The sequence below is a fragment of the Barbatula barbatula genome (assembly GCF_947034865.1).
Source record: "Barbatula barbatula genome assembly, chromosome: 19".
Classification (NCBI taxonomy): Eukaryota; Metazoa; Chordata; class Actinopteri; order Cypriniformes; family Nemacheilidae; genus Barbatula; species Barbatula barbatula.
Genome location: NC_136782.1, coordinates 10851652 through 10868121, shown reverse-complemented (window position 1 = coordinate 10868121; position 16470 = coordinate 10851652). Strand labels below are relative to the sequence as shown.

General features: G+C 37.5%; 1 protein-coding gene across 8 annotated transcripts; it reads left to right on the top strand.

Moving 5' to 3' along the window:
• Nucleotides 1-1707: 1707 nt before the first annotated feature.
• pou2af1 (POU class 2 homeobox associating factor 1) lies at nucleotides 1708-13758 on the top strand. 8 transcript variants are annotated; one of them, XR_013788027.1, is made up of 6 exons: nucleotides 1708-1799; nucleotides 5521-5639; nucleotides 10193-10244; nucleotides 10321-10589; nucleotides 10685-11708; nucleotides 12374-13052. XR_013788027.1 is itself a non-coding variant. In XM_079481684.1 (5 exons), the coding sequence occupies exons 2-5, from the start codon at nucleotides 5613-5615 to the stop codon at nucleotides 10991-10993; spliced, it is 657 nt and encodes a 218-aa protein (XP_079337810.1). In that variant the 5' UTR covers nucleotides 1708-1799; nucleotides 5521-5612; the 3' UTR covers nucleotides 10994-13046. The 8 variants fall into 8 exon arrangements, 4 of the variants coding, with proteins under 4 accessions (XP_079337810.1, XP_079337812.1, XP_079337809.1 ...); XR_013788026.1 differs by lacking the exon at nucleotides 1708-1799 and adding an exon at nucleotides 2759-2902 and having other exon boundaries at nucleotides 12374-13758; XM_079481684.1 differs by having other exon boundaries at nucleotides 10685-13046.
• The last annotated feature ends 2712 nt before the right edge of the window (nucleotides 13759-16470 follow it).

Below are 16470 nucleotides of genomic sequence, written 5' to 3'. Positions count from 1 at the left end.
TTAATCTTTTGACCTTTTGTTTTGTCATAAAAAGACTCCCATCCATTGTTACTTTATGTATTAAGTCCGAAAAGGGTTTTTCACTGCCCTTTTGTTACTTATTCTATTTATGTGTTATGGCTTTTGCCGTAGCCCAAGCATGTGTAACTGCTTGTCCCTTTGTTTTGCAATACTAACAACGAGCCATATGAGACGGATCATCAATGGCTTTTTTCGCCCTTTATGACAGGTCGTGCCCATACTTGAGTTCAGTTGAGTTCAGTAAATATAAAACGCATTTGTCAGTCCCTGGGGATTATCTTCGGGTCCCCTTCCCGCATCCACCGTGGGGGAAGGGAGATGCACGAAAGGCAGAAGCAGAGTTTGCTGTGTCTTACTTCATGCGTCTGCAGTGTTTGGAGTTTGTTGATAGAGCGGCGCACTGCTGACGCTTGTTTGTTTTGCAGGCCTTTGCCTGCCCTGGCATTCCGAGAGGTGGCGGGTACAGCCTGTAACTTTGCCTGGCATTCAAGCTTCAAATTCGTTCTGGCTCTCTGCTTCGAAGAAGAAGAACTTTTCTTCTGTTCCTGTTACAATTGTAAAGTTTTCTAAATGTTTAATTCGCGGTTTGTTCCCCTTTGTCCGCAGACAAACCTGAGTTGTAGATGTGAAACATTTCACTGTTACTTGCTTAAACATTCCAATCTTAGATTTTTATGAGTTATGATAGTGTCATCAAAGCGTGATAAGTTGACAAGTAATATTACAAGGCCTCTGCGCATAACAAACATACAAATGTTAAGTTCAAACATGCACCAATAGGTCATAAACCCCAGACACACATTTTGGGCGCCTCAATAAAAGATTGATTTTGGAGAAAACTCATCTTTCAGCCAGTAGATCACTATGTAACGGGAGTAATTGGGGAGAAAGCGGATGCACGTGCAGCATAAATTTAATGAAATAATACGAAAACAAATCAAGGCAATCCAAACCTGAACGAAGCATAAAACAAAGACAGACACCAGACAAAGGAAACACTAGGGTTTAAGAAACACCTGGGGAAACTAATTAACAACATTAACTGCAAAGGACTACAAACATGGCACACAACAGGAAATAACATAAATGTCCAAAATAACAGGGGAACAGACTGGGATCGTGACAATATGAAACCTAAAGCTGTCTTAAAGCAAAGGCTTATCTGCATCAACCCCAAGGGCTGTATTGTGGTATTTGACCTTATAACAAATGTATCAGCACACTTTGCCTTTATGTCAATCACAATGAGATGAATTTGCTCCAATCTTCCCTTTTTTCTTGCTATAGTCTCACAGTAATGCTCCAGGTAAAAAAATTAGATAGGTAACTCTTCGCATCCCTTTGATTTCAACATTTCATTGAGAACTTGAACTTGTCAAATAACTGAACTTGTAGATTAGGATGCTTAAATTGCCTGAAGCAAAGTCGGCCTTGTTTAATATCTTCCTCGTTTTTGTAATAACAAATAGTAACAATTGAAAAAATAGATTCAGCTAATTTTTGGTTAACAATGTGAAAATTGACATGTATGAGTGGGGATTACAGACAACAAGAGTTTATTTCCTAACTGACCTTATTGACTTGTACTGCAAATCAGTATAAAATTGATTTCATAGGAGGAAATTCTTTACTCACTGAGGCCTATTGAAAATTGCTTCTTTGCATTGAGACCACAATGTAGTTTGCATTAGAGAATGCTTTCATGCACTTACTGTTCGACTCAGTGTTAAATCTCCTTTCGACTAGAAGGAAGGTCTGTCTTCTTACACGAAGATGAAGTAAGTATTTTTAGCTTCCTGCTTTATTCCTCCTAACTGTGGCATTTTTCAGAAGTGATTTACTGTAAATGATTAGTGAGCTGAGAACTTTAAAAATGATGCAAAAATATCACTGTATGTCAGTTCTGTATTCTATGGACAAACTGCTGTGCAGATGTCTTACAATGTTACATGTAATAGTGATGCTTTAATGACTACAGCTCAATGCATAAAGTGTAGCACATTATTCGAATTAAAACAAGGTTTCCTGTTATTGTTGCTAACATGTGTAATGTTTGTGCAATGATAAACCTGAGAAACGGAACATGACGTGTTTCAGAGCTTAAGTGGTCAATGAACCTCAAAGTATCTGCAGATGTTTCCTTTCCACACTAATAAATTGACTAGCGTGGCAGTTTCAGATGGGTTACATGTATTCTCAGTAGCCTAATTTTGGATTCAGATTTGAACAACTGTGCCCACAGAAAAACACATTTTCATTTCATTCAATAAAATTGACATTTTAAAATATATATAAAAATCGTATATGCATAATATTTAGCTAACACTTTTAAGTAAATGGTGTTAAGAAAAACAACAGAAAAGTTCTCAAATAACATAAAAATTATAAAATTAATTAAAATGATTATTACGTAATATATAATTATCATTACAATCATTATAACAGTCATTTATTTATTCCACGGTGGAGTTCAAATAAGTTGCTTTTATAATATAACCAATTTATTTTAGTTGAATAACATTACTTGATCAGTATTGTATATTGTTGCAAATTATAAATAAATCTCCTGACAGGGCCTTAGTTTGCCCACTGGGACCATTGTGAGAAAAAAGACCCCTTATGTGTATTTAAAGAGAGCAGTTATTGACATGCATAACGTAGATTTCATAAATGTGTTGATGCTGGTGGTAGTAAAATAATTTGCACTATATGTGAACTTGTGGCTTCTCTAAGTCGTGACATCACTTGAAACTTTATAAGGCAGCCCACTCAAGCGACCACTGGACAATTACAAGATGATCTCAGGACAGGTTTAGAAAAGCCTTATGAATAGATATAACAGTATTGATTGTTACGTATTCAAGTGTGCACATGGGGAAATGTAAGTACAATTTCTAAATATATGCTGTGAAGATTTAAGATTTGAAGTCCATTTTGGTATACCATATGCACATGTAATAGTTTTAATGAAATGCACTTCAAAGCTGGATTCATAAAAATGTATTCTTGTAAGCATGACAGCGTGCCTATTTTGACAAGTGACATGATTTGTCAATTGCTCAGTGTTTGCTTTTTCTTCAGAATTCTGACAGATTTTTGATCATCCATGTGATAATATGACACAACATGACATTTCATATGACCTATTATTAGACAACTTAGAGACTTTTTTCTCAAAACAATAAGTTTGGCTCTCTGAACAGTTAGTTTCTTGTTCACATTAGACTTGAGTTTCTTATTGATTTAGGCAAATTGCATGTGTTTTGGCACATGTGTGCAAAAGGTTATGTACAATTCTCAACAATATGCCCAGCAACTGAAAGCATATAGCTTGTTGATCAAAACGGATTAGCGGATTATTAGTGGAACTGTCAATCTCTTCAAAACTTCTTACAGTAACATTCTTTCATCGTGTGAACCATCCCAGGCAAATAACGATCCATTCAGTTATCAAAATATATGAGTTATGCATGTATGTTCTGTGAATATCTTTGATATTGGAAGTCTGCTAAATATGCCAAATTGTCTGAGATAGATAGATAGATAGATAGATAGATAGATAGATAGATAGATAGATAGATAGATAGATAGATAGATAGATAGATAGATAGATAGATAGATAGATAGATAGATAGATAGATAGATAGATAGATAGATAGATAGATAGATAGATAGATAGATAGATAGATAGATAGATAGATAGATAGATAGATAGATAGATAGATAGATAGATACCATTACAGTAACCAGTCGCACTTTGGAGCAACTAAAGTTTTATATGCAAAACTGAGCAATTGCCATCCTCCTGATAAAAAAGTCTTCACAGCTGCATAGGTTCCTCTTTTTGATCTTTTTTTAATCCTGCTGTGCTTGTATTGTGCAACCGTAGTGTAATTTTGCTATATGTTTACACTTTTATTTTTAGTTTTTACTTTTAGTTCACAATTTAATTTATGTTTGTGTCACAAATGCATAAATCCTAAACCAGGAGAAAACTGTTGTTCAACTCTATATACCACCCAAAATAACAATCTAGTACTAGAACTATATGTTCATTTTGAAAATGGCCATGACGGTTTCGGGAAGGTCATAGAGATTGCAGGTGGTTAGTTTGGCAGACCAATGCATGTCATGAATCTGTGATTACAGTAACAGCACAGAACAGGCCCAATTCTGATTGTTTATTTGATGATTAAACATTGAGGACTTTACCCTTAAGACGTAACAGTTGTTCTAGCAAGATACTTTCCTCAGAATGGGGTGTGGAGTGTGAGAGACTTTTATGCAAACAATGATAAGCAAACAGTAAAATCGCTATGAGATTTTTTTACATCTTAGAACTGCTTTCAAGCATGCGTGACTCACAGAATGATTTATTCATGAGTCACAAATAGTGACTCACTTTTTAATTGATCAAATTATAGGTATTAATTAGTGGTATGAACATTGTTTTCCCCTTTTGTAACTATAGAGAAAGTGTACCACCTCAGGCCCTAACTTTCACTTAGATTTCTTTTGTTTCTGTTGTTTTCGAATAAGGTTTAAGGACATTTGTTTGGCAATCATACATCACCAAACAATCACACCTCCTTGGGTACACAGTGCTCGCTGCTGGGATGTTTTCTTTACAATTCACCATTGACGGGCAGCACACATTGTTTGCTGCCGTGCCATGTACCAACTCGACAGCTCAATATATGTTTTTGTATAAAGCCAAAATTACTTAATTTACACTAGAAACATATTCTGCTTCTAGTGTTTTTAAAGTACAAAGCACGTGATAGCTTTATCTAGATAACAGCTCTGTTTTATACTATAATGCATAAAAAACGGCACCAAAATCCCATTCTGTATGGTCTGAAACGACTAGATTTTTACATTCAATTTCTAGGAACTACAGATTTTACAGGCAGCTTTCGTGTATGTGTGTGTACGTATGGTAGGGCTTGAAATAAATCAAACATGTAGTCATCCAGTAGCTAGTGGGTCTGCAGTAGTTACATGACATTTTCCTTTTTAACATGGAGAGACAAGTGAAGGATTTCACTCAGGAGGTGAAAAATGTTAAGCATGCAACTGAGATGCTATTGAGCAACAGAGATATCACATGCATTTGAGGAAAGTCAGAATCAGGTGGATTTTTGATGTATGGAATTGCCTTAGTGCTTATAGTGTTTACTGTGAGACTTTGGAGTGGGATTTGTTGAATTTAAAAATGTTAATGTGGGTGTCCCCCGGGCTTATCATGACCACACTCTTCCCTAATAACTTTTCTAGTAGCATTATGCTTCAGATCTGATCATACAAAAGGTAACAAGGCTCCAGGTAAAGCGATACGAGTTGTCTTACTGAAACCTTCAACACCTTTTGCCACACCTTATTTATTTTGGCATGAACCTGAAATTCTTACATGTTTTAAAGAGTCTTAAAGGTGCAAAAGTTCGGAAATTGGTACGACTTTCACGAGACTCTCTTACATCTGTCATGTTGTCTGAACAGCCTCATCAGATGCCTCTGCATCCAAGCCGTACCAGGGCGTGAGAGTCAAAGACCCCGTCAAGGAGCTGCTTCGCAGAAAGCGAGGAAACAGAATGAAACCGGCCCCCCTCACCACCACAGTAGGAACCGCACGCAAACCCACACGTGCACGCACACTCAATAACGGCTCACGTTTTTTATTACTAAAACTGCCCCCTAACATGTCCTTATTCATTGTGTATTCAAGTCTTAGCTTGCTGTTTGTTCTTTATTTAATCCATCCAATGCACAATGGAGATATCCAAATGTGAGGCTGAAAAGGAGGTCCTGAAAGAAAAGAGTGTATGAATTAGAAGACATTGGGTTGTAAAGAGACAGCTCTGTGTATTTGTTTGAGTGCAGACATTTGGTTAGTGTCACTTATTTGCCATTGTTATGTGAAAATAATGAGCGGGGGCCTGGACAAAAACAGGGGTTCATGAATGTGTCCATACTTTGTAAGTCATGCTACTGAGCATCTTTGTGTTCTCACTATACCGTAGTTCACTTCAGGTCGTGGCACTCCAATCATTACTTGTAATAATAACAGTCAACATTTATATTTAATAGTCCTCGAGAATCCTTACTAATGTCTTGTTGCAAATCAACCTTCTGGATGTTAAAGAGATAGATTATTGAAAATGAAAAATCTTTAACTCATCCCAAATTGTTCCAAATATGTATAAATTTGTTCATGTATAAAAGAAATACAGGGAAAGATATTTGGAAGAAAGCTTGTAATCAAACAGCTCTTGGCCACCATTAACTAACATAGTAGAATTTTTTTTACAATGGTAGTCAAAAGTAGTCATAACTGTTTGCCTTCCTACATTCTACAGAATATCTTTATTTGTGTCCAACAGAAAAAAAAAATATTCTACGGCAATGCAAAGCTGTTAGCCTGGACCTATGAAATACATTTCGTTGCACTGTACTTGTATGTGTGTAATGACAATAAATTGAATCAAATCAAAATAAAATCAAATGAAATATAAATGAAATCATTTGAATTTGTACAATATTATTTTTCAGTACGATTCACGTTCAAACCGGTAAGGGTTACGATTAGAGGATGTTTCAGTATTTACATTTTTTCTACATTTACATTTAGTTTTTTAGCAGACCCTTTTATCCAAAGCGTCTCATAGGTGGTTTTTAAGGAGCAATAAATCGAGGGGTAATAATCGGTGCTAATACCAAGTTACTAGTTTCAACAAAGCTAGAACAACACCTGTTGTGAGAAAGAGAGAGGGTTATTTCTTTTTTTATATAATTTAATCATTTGTCTGTCAAGTATTGGCAGAAGAGATGGGTTTTAAGTAGTTATTTGAATGTTGTGAGAGATGTAGTTGACCGGACTGAGTTAGGAAGAATGTTCCAGCAGGAAGGAGTTGTGGAGGAGAACGTGCGGGAAAGCGATTTAATGCAATACAAGACGCCACACTTTTGCGGAACGCAGGGTTCTTGTTGGGGTGTAGGAGTGTGTGAAAGTATGCGGGTTCAGATCCAGTGATTGTCCTGTAGGCAAACATTAGTGACTTGAATCTGATCCGGCCAGTGGAGAGCAATGATCTCATGAGAGGGGTGTCACATGAGCCATTTTGGGCTGTTGGAAGACAAGACAATGCAGCTGCATTCTGAACCAGCTGGAGTGGTTTGATAGTCTTTGCAGGAAGACCAGCATGGAGAGCATTGCAGTAGTCCAACCTTGAGATTACCACGACCTGGACAAGGAGTTGTACCGCATGCTTAGTGAGATAGGGTCTAACCTTTCTTATGTTGAATAATGCAAATCGGCATGACGGCATTTGTCTTTGCAATGTGATCATTGAAGGAAAGCTGTTCATCAAATATGACTCCGAGGTTCCTGGCAGTTTCTAATGATCATACGATTTTTGTACGATTCATGAATGAATCCCTTAAAAGAATTAAGAATTCCAAGAACAAGTTTTTTAAAACAAATAATAATTACCACTATGCATAGGCCTACATGATTTTTTTCAACAATTTTAGCCTTTAGGCTAAAAGATGGGTCTTTAAGATTTAATTTTTTTACAGCATTGTTATGACATTTGTCTTAATATACACCTGATTGAAAAAATGACCATCACATCATTGAACCAAAGTCTGGTATTACTGAGCCTTACTGAGTGCAGAAAGACAGGATTACAGACATTCAAACTCTAAGGGGGATTTTGGTTATATATAATCCAGGTGTTTTTCTGTGTCAGTTAAACTATTCCCCTATACAGCCAGAGGGCTGGGCAGAGGGCCTATGCAAATCAGTTTGTAGACCTGCCAAGAGGCTTGCCTATCAACCTTCTAATTATACCTGACAACACATATAAACAGACAGTAGCCTCGTTCGCACATTAAATTAACATAAAAAGAGGGAAAATAATTACTGAAAAGAGAAAGTGAGTGTCACTGTTAAATACATTCAACTGTGTAACCACTGAAAAAATAAATACACCATTAGATCTCCCAAAGAAACGCCAACATCTCTATTGTAATGCTTGATGTTTCCTTACAAAGATATACTCAAGAAGTCAATGGCACTTGAGTTTCTAATTGCTCTCCAAGAAGCCCTACAGACATGATTAAAACCCAGAACAAGACCTAGATCATCTCTTATCTGCATCTGTTACTTTAGGTTATCTGTAAGCCAGCCCCTCCACGTGGTCTCTACCAGAGCAGTTGAAAAACAGAGTCACGACACTCTCATAGACGTCCGTTGGAAGAATGGAATGCGGAAGTAACTTGTGTCATGGAGTGACCAATAGTTCCAAACACTGCATTGAAGCCCATTCATTTCAATGTCTCCCAAACTAATTTGCTGTACAGTTGGTGAAATAACGGCAAGTTTATACATTTTAACGATTTGGCGGACATATCTCATTTTCGTAGAGCTTATATTCATAGATAAATTCGTATTACTCCCCAGACAAAATGATCCAATTCAATGTAGTCAACGTAGTATTAAGTGTACACAATGTGCCAATATATTTCGCAAAATGTTTGCAAATATTTTTGCCAGTGTTTGTCCCGCTAAAATCCATTCAAATGGATGTGTTTGGAACTATCAAGCGCTCCATGAACCATGTGACCATGCAGTGTCGTAACTCTGTTTTTCAACGGCTCTGGTCTCTGCCATTTCATTCAACACCTCTCTCTCTCTCTCTCTCTCTCTCTCTCTCTCTCTCTCTCTCTCTGTTTGAGAGGCACATATAAAACAACTCTGTCATTGTTGCGCTGGGGGCCACAGTAGGAAACGCCTTGATCCAATCTACCAGGTGTGGGTCTGAGACAAAAGTCCCTGTCGTCTTTTTAGGTGAAATTGAAGTGGAACAACTTGTCTTGACAGGCTAATGATTTCACAAATGAATCGTATTAATTGTTCTTGATCAGATGGGTTGTAAACCTTTAGACTATCTGTTTAGAGATTGATAATTTCTCAAACTAAAAGTTGGACACCTGTGAAACAATGTTTTTTGAGTTAACATTATGTTTGTACACAAACTCAATCTCAACAACATAAGGTGCAAAAACGTTTGCATCATGTCTCCAACCGAGCACTGAAGACCCTTGACTGTCTTTGTGGAGGCAAGTGTTGGATTTGCAGAAGATCTTTGCAAAGCCTGACAATGTTGGGAAGAAGCCAACTCAAAGACACCACTTAAGTAACGGTTATAAATACAGTTGGGTTCCTGAGATTTAATTCCTTTGCAGAATCTACAAAGTCTCAATAATAAAAGAGCATTTTTATGCAGAACTGCCCAAACAATCACCAAACGTTTAAAAATAGCCCCATTCCAAAGTTTGCAAACCCAAGCTTTTCAGTACTGCATGTTGCAATGATTGTTTTTGCATTTAAATTTCTGCATTTGATAGACACTTTCATCCAAAGTGACTTACATTGAATTATACTATACGTTTTATTTCTGAGAATGTGCATTCCCTGGGATCGAACCCATGGCCTTGGTGTTGTTAGCACCATGCTCTACCACTAAGCTTTTTTATGTATTGTGATTGTTGTTTATGACTACCGTAGTAGGACAAATTGCTTTATAACTTGAACACAAAAGAAGGTATTTTGAAGAATTTAGAAAAGCAAACCATTCTGGGCACTTTTGACAACCATTGTCCTATTTCCTACTATGGTAGTCAATGGTGGCGAAGAACTGTTTGGTTACAAGCGTTTTTACAAATATATTTCTCTGTGTTCATCGGAACAAAGAAATTTATATTGATTTAGAGAGTGAGTTAATGTAGAAATAATCCAGTCCAAAGATTCCCCTGACTCCAGTCTCTACACCTGCAGGGAGAAAACTAATTAATTCAAAATTAATTAATAAACCAATGAGAAAGATGTTTATGGTTTGCCTTTACCAACCATTCTGTACGAAACCAGCATGACTAGCAGAAATAAATGTAATATTATCTGCAACGTTACCTGACAGCCTTAGTCATTATTCACTTTCACTGTGTGAAAAAAAAGAACAGTGACATTCTCAACTTTTGTTCATCATGATCCAAAGAAATGGGGTCAGTAGAGTTAAAATGAGGACAGACTTTCTCCTACAATCTCTTTAATAAATTAACAAGAAGTGTACTACTGTATAATATAAATAAATGATACTGATACATATTTTAGGGTTTCCAGATGATGGTTCCCCACAACACTTTGCCTACATACACACATGGTGGTAAGTAACATTTAAACGTTTCGTTACTTTGATTGTCAAGCGATGTTACATACCCGCTGCATTTCTTTTCTAACAGGGACCTTCACGGAAGCCAATCAGACTGGCCTCAATGATTCAGTGATTGATGTCGGGGGGCTCTGCACCGGATGGATCGCCCAGACCACCAGCACGACTGCTCTCCAGCCTCTAAGTCACTGGTCTCCACCAGACTGCCAACAGCATGACCAAACCCTCCCCTCCCACACGGCTGATATGTACGTTCAGCCGATCTGTCCCAGTTACACTGTGGTGGGCCCTTCCTCCATGTTGACTTTAGCACACACGCCTCTCTTCACCAACCTTGGGGTAAGACACGAACCAAACCACTGCTATCTCTTAATGGCTGTCTTTCAGATGTTGTTTTAATAGATGCTCGTTAACCTCTTATCTTGTTCAATTAGGCCGTGAGTACCTCCAACTCAACTCTGCCTCAGGTGGAGGTCCCAGACTTCACTTATATTCCATGGGCCCAGTCTTTATCCACGATCTCTGGCCCCGTCATGCAGGCACCGTCAATGCCAACGGCACTATCTGGCACCCAGCTCTTCCCTGTGCCCCTGACTTTGCCTATATTCTCGCCAGAACCAGAGCAGGCAAAGCCCTTGCAGGCCCCTGAGGGGTCTCTAGCCCTTGAAAAACTGCTGGAAGAACACGAGAGCCACAAAGAAACCTACATCTGCAACCCCTCACTGTTTTCAGGGGATATATAGGATATTTATGCATTACCATTGGTGCAGCTTCTCTTTGAATTTAGGGCAAGTATAGATCAACAGTTGGGCAGTTGTTTAAGGTTTAGACTTGACTTCTTTTTTCAAGTGGCTTGCGTCTATTTTACATTGTAATCCTATGATGTAAACCTTGTTTGAAAAAAACTTATTTTTTTGCAGCTTAGAGCGTCTTTTTAAGTTGAAAAAAGTTCAACTTTTCTGAAAATAGCACCACACGTCAAGCTCCTTTTTCACAGCTAACCAATGACAGAGACCTGTCGTTTCCATAACAACATGCAAGGAACGTGATTGGTCGAGAAGGCTCAAGCTATAAAATATTAAATGGCGTCCGAAACGCCTGTTGGAGCATAGTTTAATAAATGTTGTATAAATAAGTTACAATTTCAACGTTTGATAACATTTTTAGTGAGAAATTAGTAATGTAGTTTTTAAACATGTGATTAGTTAAAAAAAGTCAAAAAAAGAAGTCAAGTCTGAACACGGCCTAAGATGTCTTTTCAACCGTTTTTGTTTAGCTGCAAATATCAAATCATGCTGTCTTATATAGCCTTTTACAGTTTTGCTCAGTTTTTTTGCATTTCTCAGATCATCTTTAGCATTTACAAATCAGTAGGTGCACCCCACTAGGAATTTTCTTGCAAAAATCTGTAACTTATCCTCTGAAAAGTAAATATTTATATCAATGAGTTTCTTAAAAGCAACCTGTGTGATAGTTGGATCTAACAGTGGCCCTTGAAAACCTTCCAAATATAAGGACAAAACAAGACATGAGGTATTACACACCATAGCATATAAAGTAGTATTCAAAGTACATTTACATTTAGTCATTTAGCAGACGCTTTTATCCAAAGCAACTTACAAAGTAGGGGAAAACAATAGAAGCAACAAAAGAACAACAATGCATAGGTGCAGTAAAAGTGGTCTCAGTTAGCGGAAAGTAGAGAAGAAGTAGACTGTGGCTACTTACCATTTGACTTAAATAAGGTTTTCCTGTGGCTCAGTGGTTAGAACATGGTTTTAGCAAAGCCAATGTCATGGGTTTGATCCCAGGGGATTGCACATAGTCAGTACAATGCAATGATAGTTGCTTTGGATAAAAGTGTCTGCCCAATATGTAAATATAAATTCCTCTCAAAGCTGAGCTTTGTTTATACTCTAAACAAACCCATATGCAACATGCATACAATTTGGATATACATAGTTGGTAAAATATTTAAAAAAAGATCAAAGATGACAACTGTTCAAAGTTGGATGTCACTTTGTTTTAGAAAACACTACCGTATTTTAATTATCATGACAAAATACCGTAAAAAAAACAGCAGTTCACTGTATTGAAAATGAGGTTGAATGAGTAGCTTTTAGAATTTAAATTGTAATCTGAGAAATTCTCCAACCGGAACAAAAAACATGATTTGTAATGCTAAATAAATGCTAATGCTAGCTCTATCAAGCTAGTTCTTCTGTCATTCTGAAAATAAAATGAAAATTCTGTTATCATTTACTCACCCTCTTGTCATTTTAAACTGAGGTATTTTGAAGGGAGTTGGTAACTGAACAGCACTGGCACCCATTCACTTCTACTGTAGCCTACGGACACAAAACCAATGCAAGGGAATGGGTGCCAGTTACCAACATTATTCAAAATATCTTCTTTTGTGTTTTGCAGAAAAAATTAAGTCATACAGGTTTGAAATTACAAGAGGATGCACAAATGATGACAGAATATTCGTTTTTGGGTGAATTATCACTTAAATTGCTGCTCTTCCTTGTGTACAGTTCATGAAAACGTCAGTTAGAAAGCCGGCAGTTTTCTGAATGTTGTGGAAATCCCCTATACTTGTTATCATTTATCTGTGTCCTTTACCTGTGGATCAGTTGTCTGTCAGGTTAACACATTGCTAAATAAGAGGTTTGGACATGGGTCTGTCATTCTCTCACTCTACTGTGAAGACCGCTTTTCAGAACTGCTGTACATGTGATCTTTATTTTCTTAAACGCCATGTGACAATAAAGAAAAACAACAGGGAAATGTGTCAAATTCGATCTGTCTGACGTACAAATTATTTTGACTTCAGGCAACATTGGGATAACAGAACAGGGATGCTGTTTTGTGCCGTGTCTCTTAGAGGTCAACTTAAATATACAGTGGAGAAATATGATGTGGCACTACACTATGAGTACCTCCCTAATATTCCCCTCTGTTATGATTATTATGTATGTCCATCTTAAAGATGACTCCAAGAGCGTAAAAAACAGAACAGACACAAACACTGAAACATGAAACTTACGTGAGCATTACCTCTCACATACTTTGTGCCTGATTAGTGAGAACATAACGTGCTGCCAAGATGCCTCTGCGTAGCTTTAAGGTGCCTATGAATCTGGCCAACAGGATCCAGGGCATGTCTGCACAGATGCTGAGAGGGAAGGCATGACTTTCGAGGAAAAACAGGGAAAGACAGTGCTGGAGGGCGACAGTATTTGGCACAAAGCCCTGCAGAGAGCTGAATGGGTGAGAAGTAAGCCGTACGCCATGTTGAAAATAAATACCTGCTTAAATGATTTCAATTACAGTCCATGCTGAATTGTGCACTGAAGACCTTGAACAAATTAGATGATGCATGGTTTAGCACTTTCGAAAAGAATCACATGGGGCGACATTTTTACAAAAATTTTCACTGTATTTCTTGTTGGATGAGTCATGTTTGGCAAGCACATATTTTCCACATTAAATTTCATTTTCATACAGTATGTTCATGTGTTCATAATACCATGTCTAAAACCAGCCTTTCCATGCTCCTCTCAAATCGCCATTAATCTTACTCTAAGATCTATCTTACTCTTACAATTCCTTTGGAAAATGGTTGAAAACCCGCCATTCTGGTTTTAATGTGAGATCAATTCTGAAGACAAGGAGTCGTGAGAAAACCGCAAATCTGGCAGTAGTAACTTTAGTGTTTAGGGAGAGCTCCGGGGGTTGGTTGATACAATTTCTTGTTTTTAACTCTTGTTAAACAAACATAGATCATTTTGGTTTAAATTCAAACTTAACAAAGAAAAATTGTGTCATAAATATTTCCTACACTCCTAAAACAATTTGATACAAATGTTCTTCACAGCGATGTTATTGAAGAACAATTTTAGCTTCCCCAAAGGACCCTTACTCAAAGTTAAGTTTCTTATTTTCTTAATACGTTTCTTACTGTTTCATAATCTAAAGAACCTTTTGATGAATTTAGCTTTCACCTTTTGGTTTTGATAAGAGTAAGGAAACATTGTTAGAAATAGAATGTTTTACTCCTTGAAAGGAACAGTTCACCCAAAATGGAAATTCTGTCATCAATTACCCTCGAGTATAAAACAGATTTACTGTGTAAATGTCTTTATTCTGATGAACATAGAGGAAGATATTTGGAAGAACGCTTGTAACCAAACAGTTCTTGGCCACCGTTGACTACCATAGTAGGAAGATATTTTGAAGTGGTCTACTGTCATGATACCGCCATCATGTCATGTTTATTCTTGGTCTTGCAGCGGAGTCATGGCATAGCCTTAGGTTTTGTGTGAGAAAGGCATGGCTTTGTTTTGATTCTGACTTGCCATGTGCTTTCTCGTGTCTCGTCAGTGTTTCCCGCCCTTTTGTCTCGTTAACCTTCCCTGAGTGTTTCAGTACCCACACCTGCCCATTGTTATCTCCTTTGTTAGTCTCCCTATAAAATGCCCTCTTGTCTATTGTCTTGTGCTCGTTCGTTGTACCTCTTCCCTGTACATGTTTCCAAGTTCTCTGGTCTGGTCTGGTCTGGTCTGGTCTGGTCTGGTCTGGTCTGGTCTGGTCTGGTCTGGTCTGGTCTGGTCTGGTCTGGTCTGGTCTGGTCTGGTCTGGTCTGGTCTGGTCTGGTCGTAGTGTTTGTATGGTTCCAAGTTCTTTGTTTAAGTCCTAGTTGTTTATGTTTGCCCCCCTTGTGGGATGAGTTTGTTTTCTGTTTATTGTATCCAGTTTAGTTAGCGTTTTCCCATCGTGGATGTTTGTTTTGCCGTGTTTTTATAATTAAAGTATTTGTTAACCCCGTCATCCCCGTGTCTGCCTGCACTTGGGTTCTCTTCCTGTCCTAATTCACGACAGTCTACTATGGAAGTCAGTTGTGGCCAAGAACTGTGTGTTTACAAGCATTCTTACAAATATCTTTCTCTGTGTTAATCAGAACAAAGACATTTATACAGACTTTGAGCAATTCAAGGGTAAGTAAATGATGACAGAATCTTTATTCTTTGGTGAACTGTCCCATTAATTTCCTCATATGAATGAATGGTCCAAGAGGGAAAACAAACATTGCGGCCCAGAAATGAACCCTGTAGTCAATAAATCCTAAGGTTGATGTTAAAGCAGCACTCCCGATTTGTTTATGGAATCTCTCCGGTCAAGATGATGTCAGTTGTGTGCCTAAGGGTTAACAAAGCCGCAGGTTAAGATATGGTTAACAGTCGCAAATGGAATACGGTTATGGGAAAGGTGGAGTAGAAGGTGGGTTTAAGAGTAATTAGGACTATGGTCAGGGAAGGATTTGTGATAGTTTGGGTCAGGGAAGCCTCGTCTGAGTTTGGCGTCAAAGACAGAAAAATAAGAGTTATAATGTGACTTCTTACCGGGTTGTCTCACACATGCCATTAGCAGATGTTACACTGATCAGTTGATAACAGACATCTTTCAACATTGACCTTAACATAAATTTTGAGAGCTGTCATTTATTTCCCACTTAAGAGACGTTGTCTCTTTAGAATGGTCATTAACACGGAATGGCTCATGTACAGAGTACATTAAATTAGAAATGTACGCACATAAAATAAATATCCTGGAAAATAAAACAAACGGGTCTAAACAATCCATTTTGGCAAAGTGTCTAATACCAACACTTGAGAAATGTTTTAGGAGAAAGCATAAAGTGGCATGCAACAACTTGCCCTCAGTTTCTGTCAGAATAGTGCAGACTTAAGAAAAAAACTATTGTAGGTGATATGCCACACAAATTGATTGCCACTTACTAAAACTTCAAACAACCAAATCAATATTTAAGTGTAAAACAGATTCAGTTTAATAACAATGTTTTTTCCTATTCGTTTCATTTACACTATTGCTTCTGCAGAATAGCCTGCCCTCCCTGTTTCCGTTTGTTTCCAGCTTTCTATTGGCAAGTCATACAAAATGAAAAAGTGCTTTTGAAAGGTGATTTAGAAACATGTGTCATTTTGTCATGGCTATGGTATAAATAAAAAATCTTCCTACTGTTGACTTGCATCTGCTTATCTGTTGAATCTTAACCTTTCATTCCTTACATAATTAGAAAGGATTTATGACAGTGTCATTCAGGAATGATACTCACAATACATACAAAGTATACCATGGGGACAAAATAATATTATTCTTCTCCTGTGGTAAGACACTCACTTAGCAAAACCCCAAC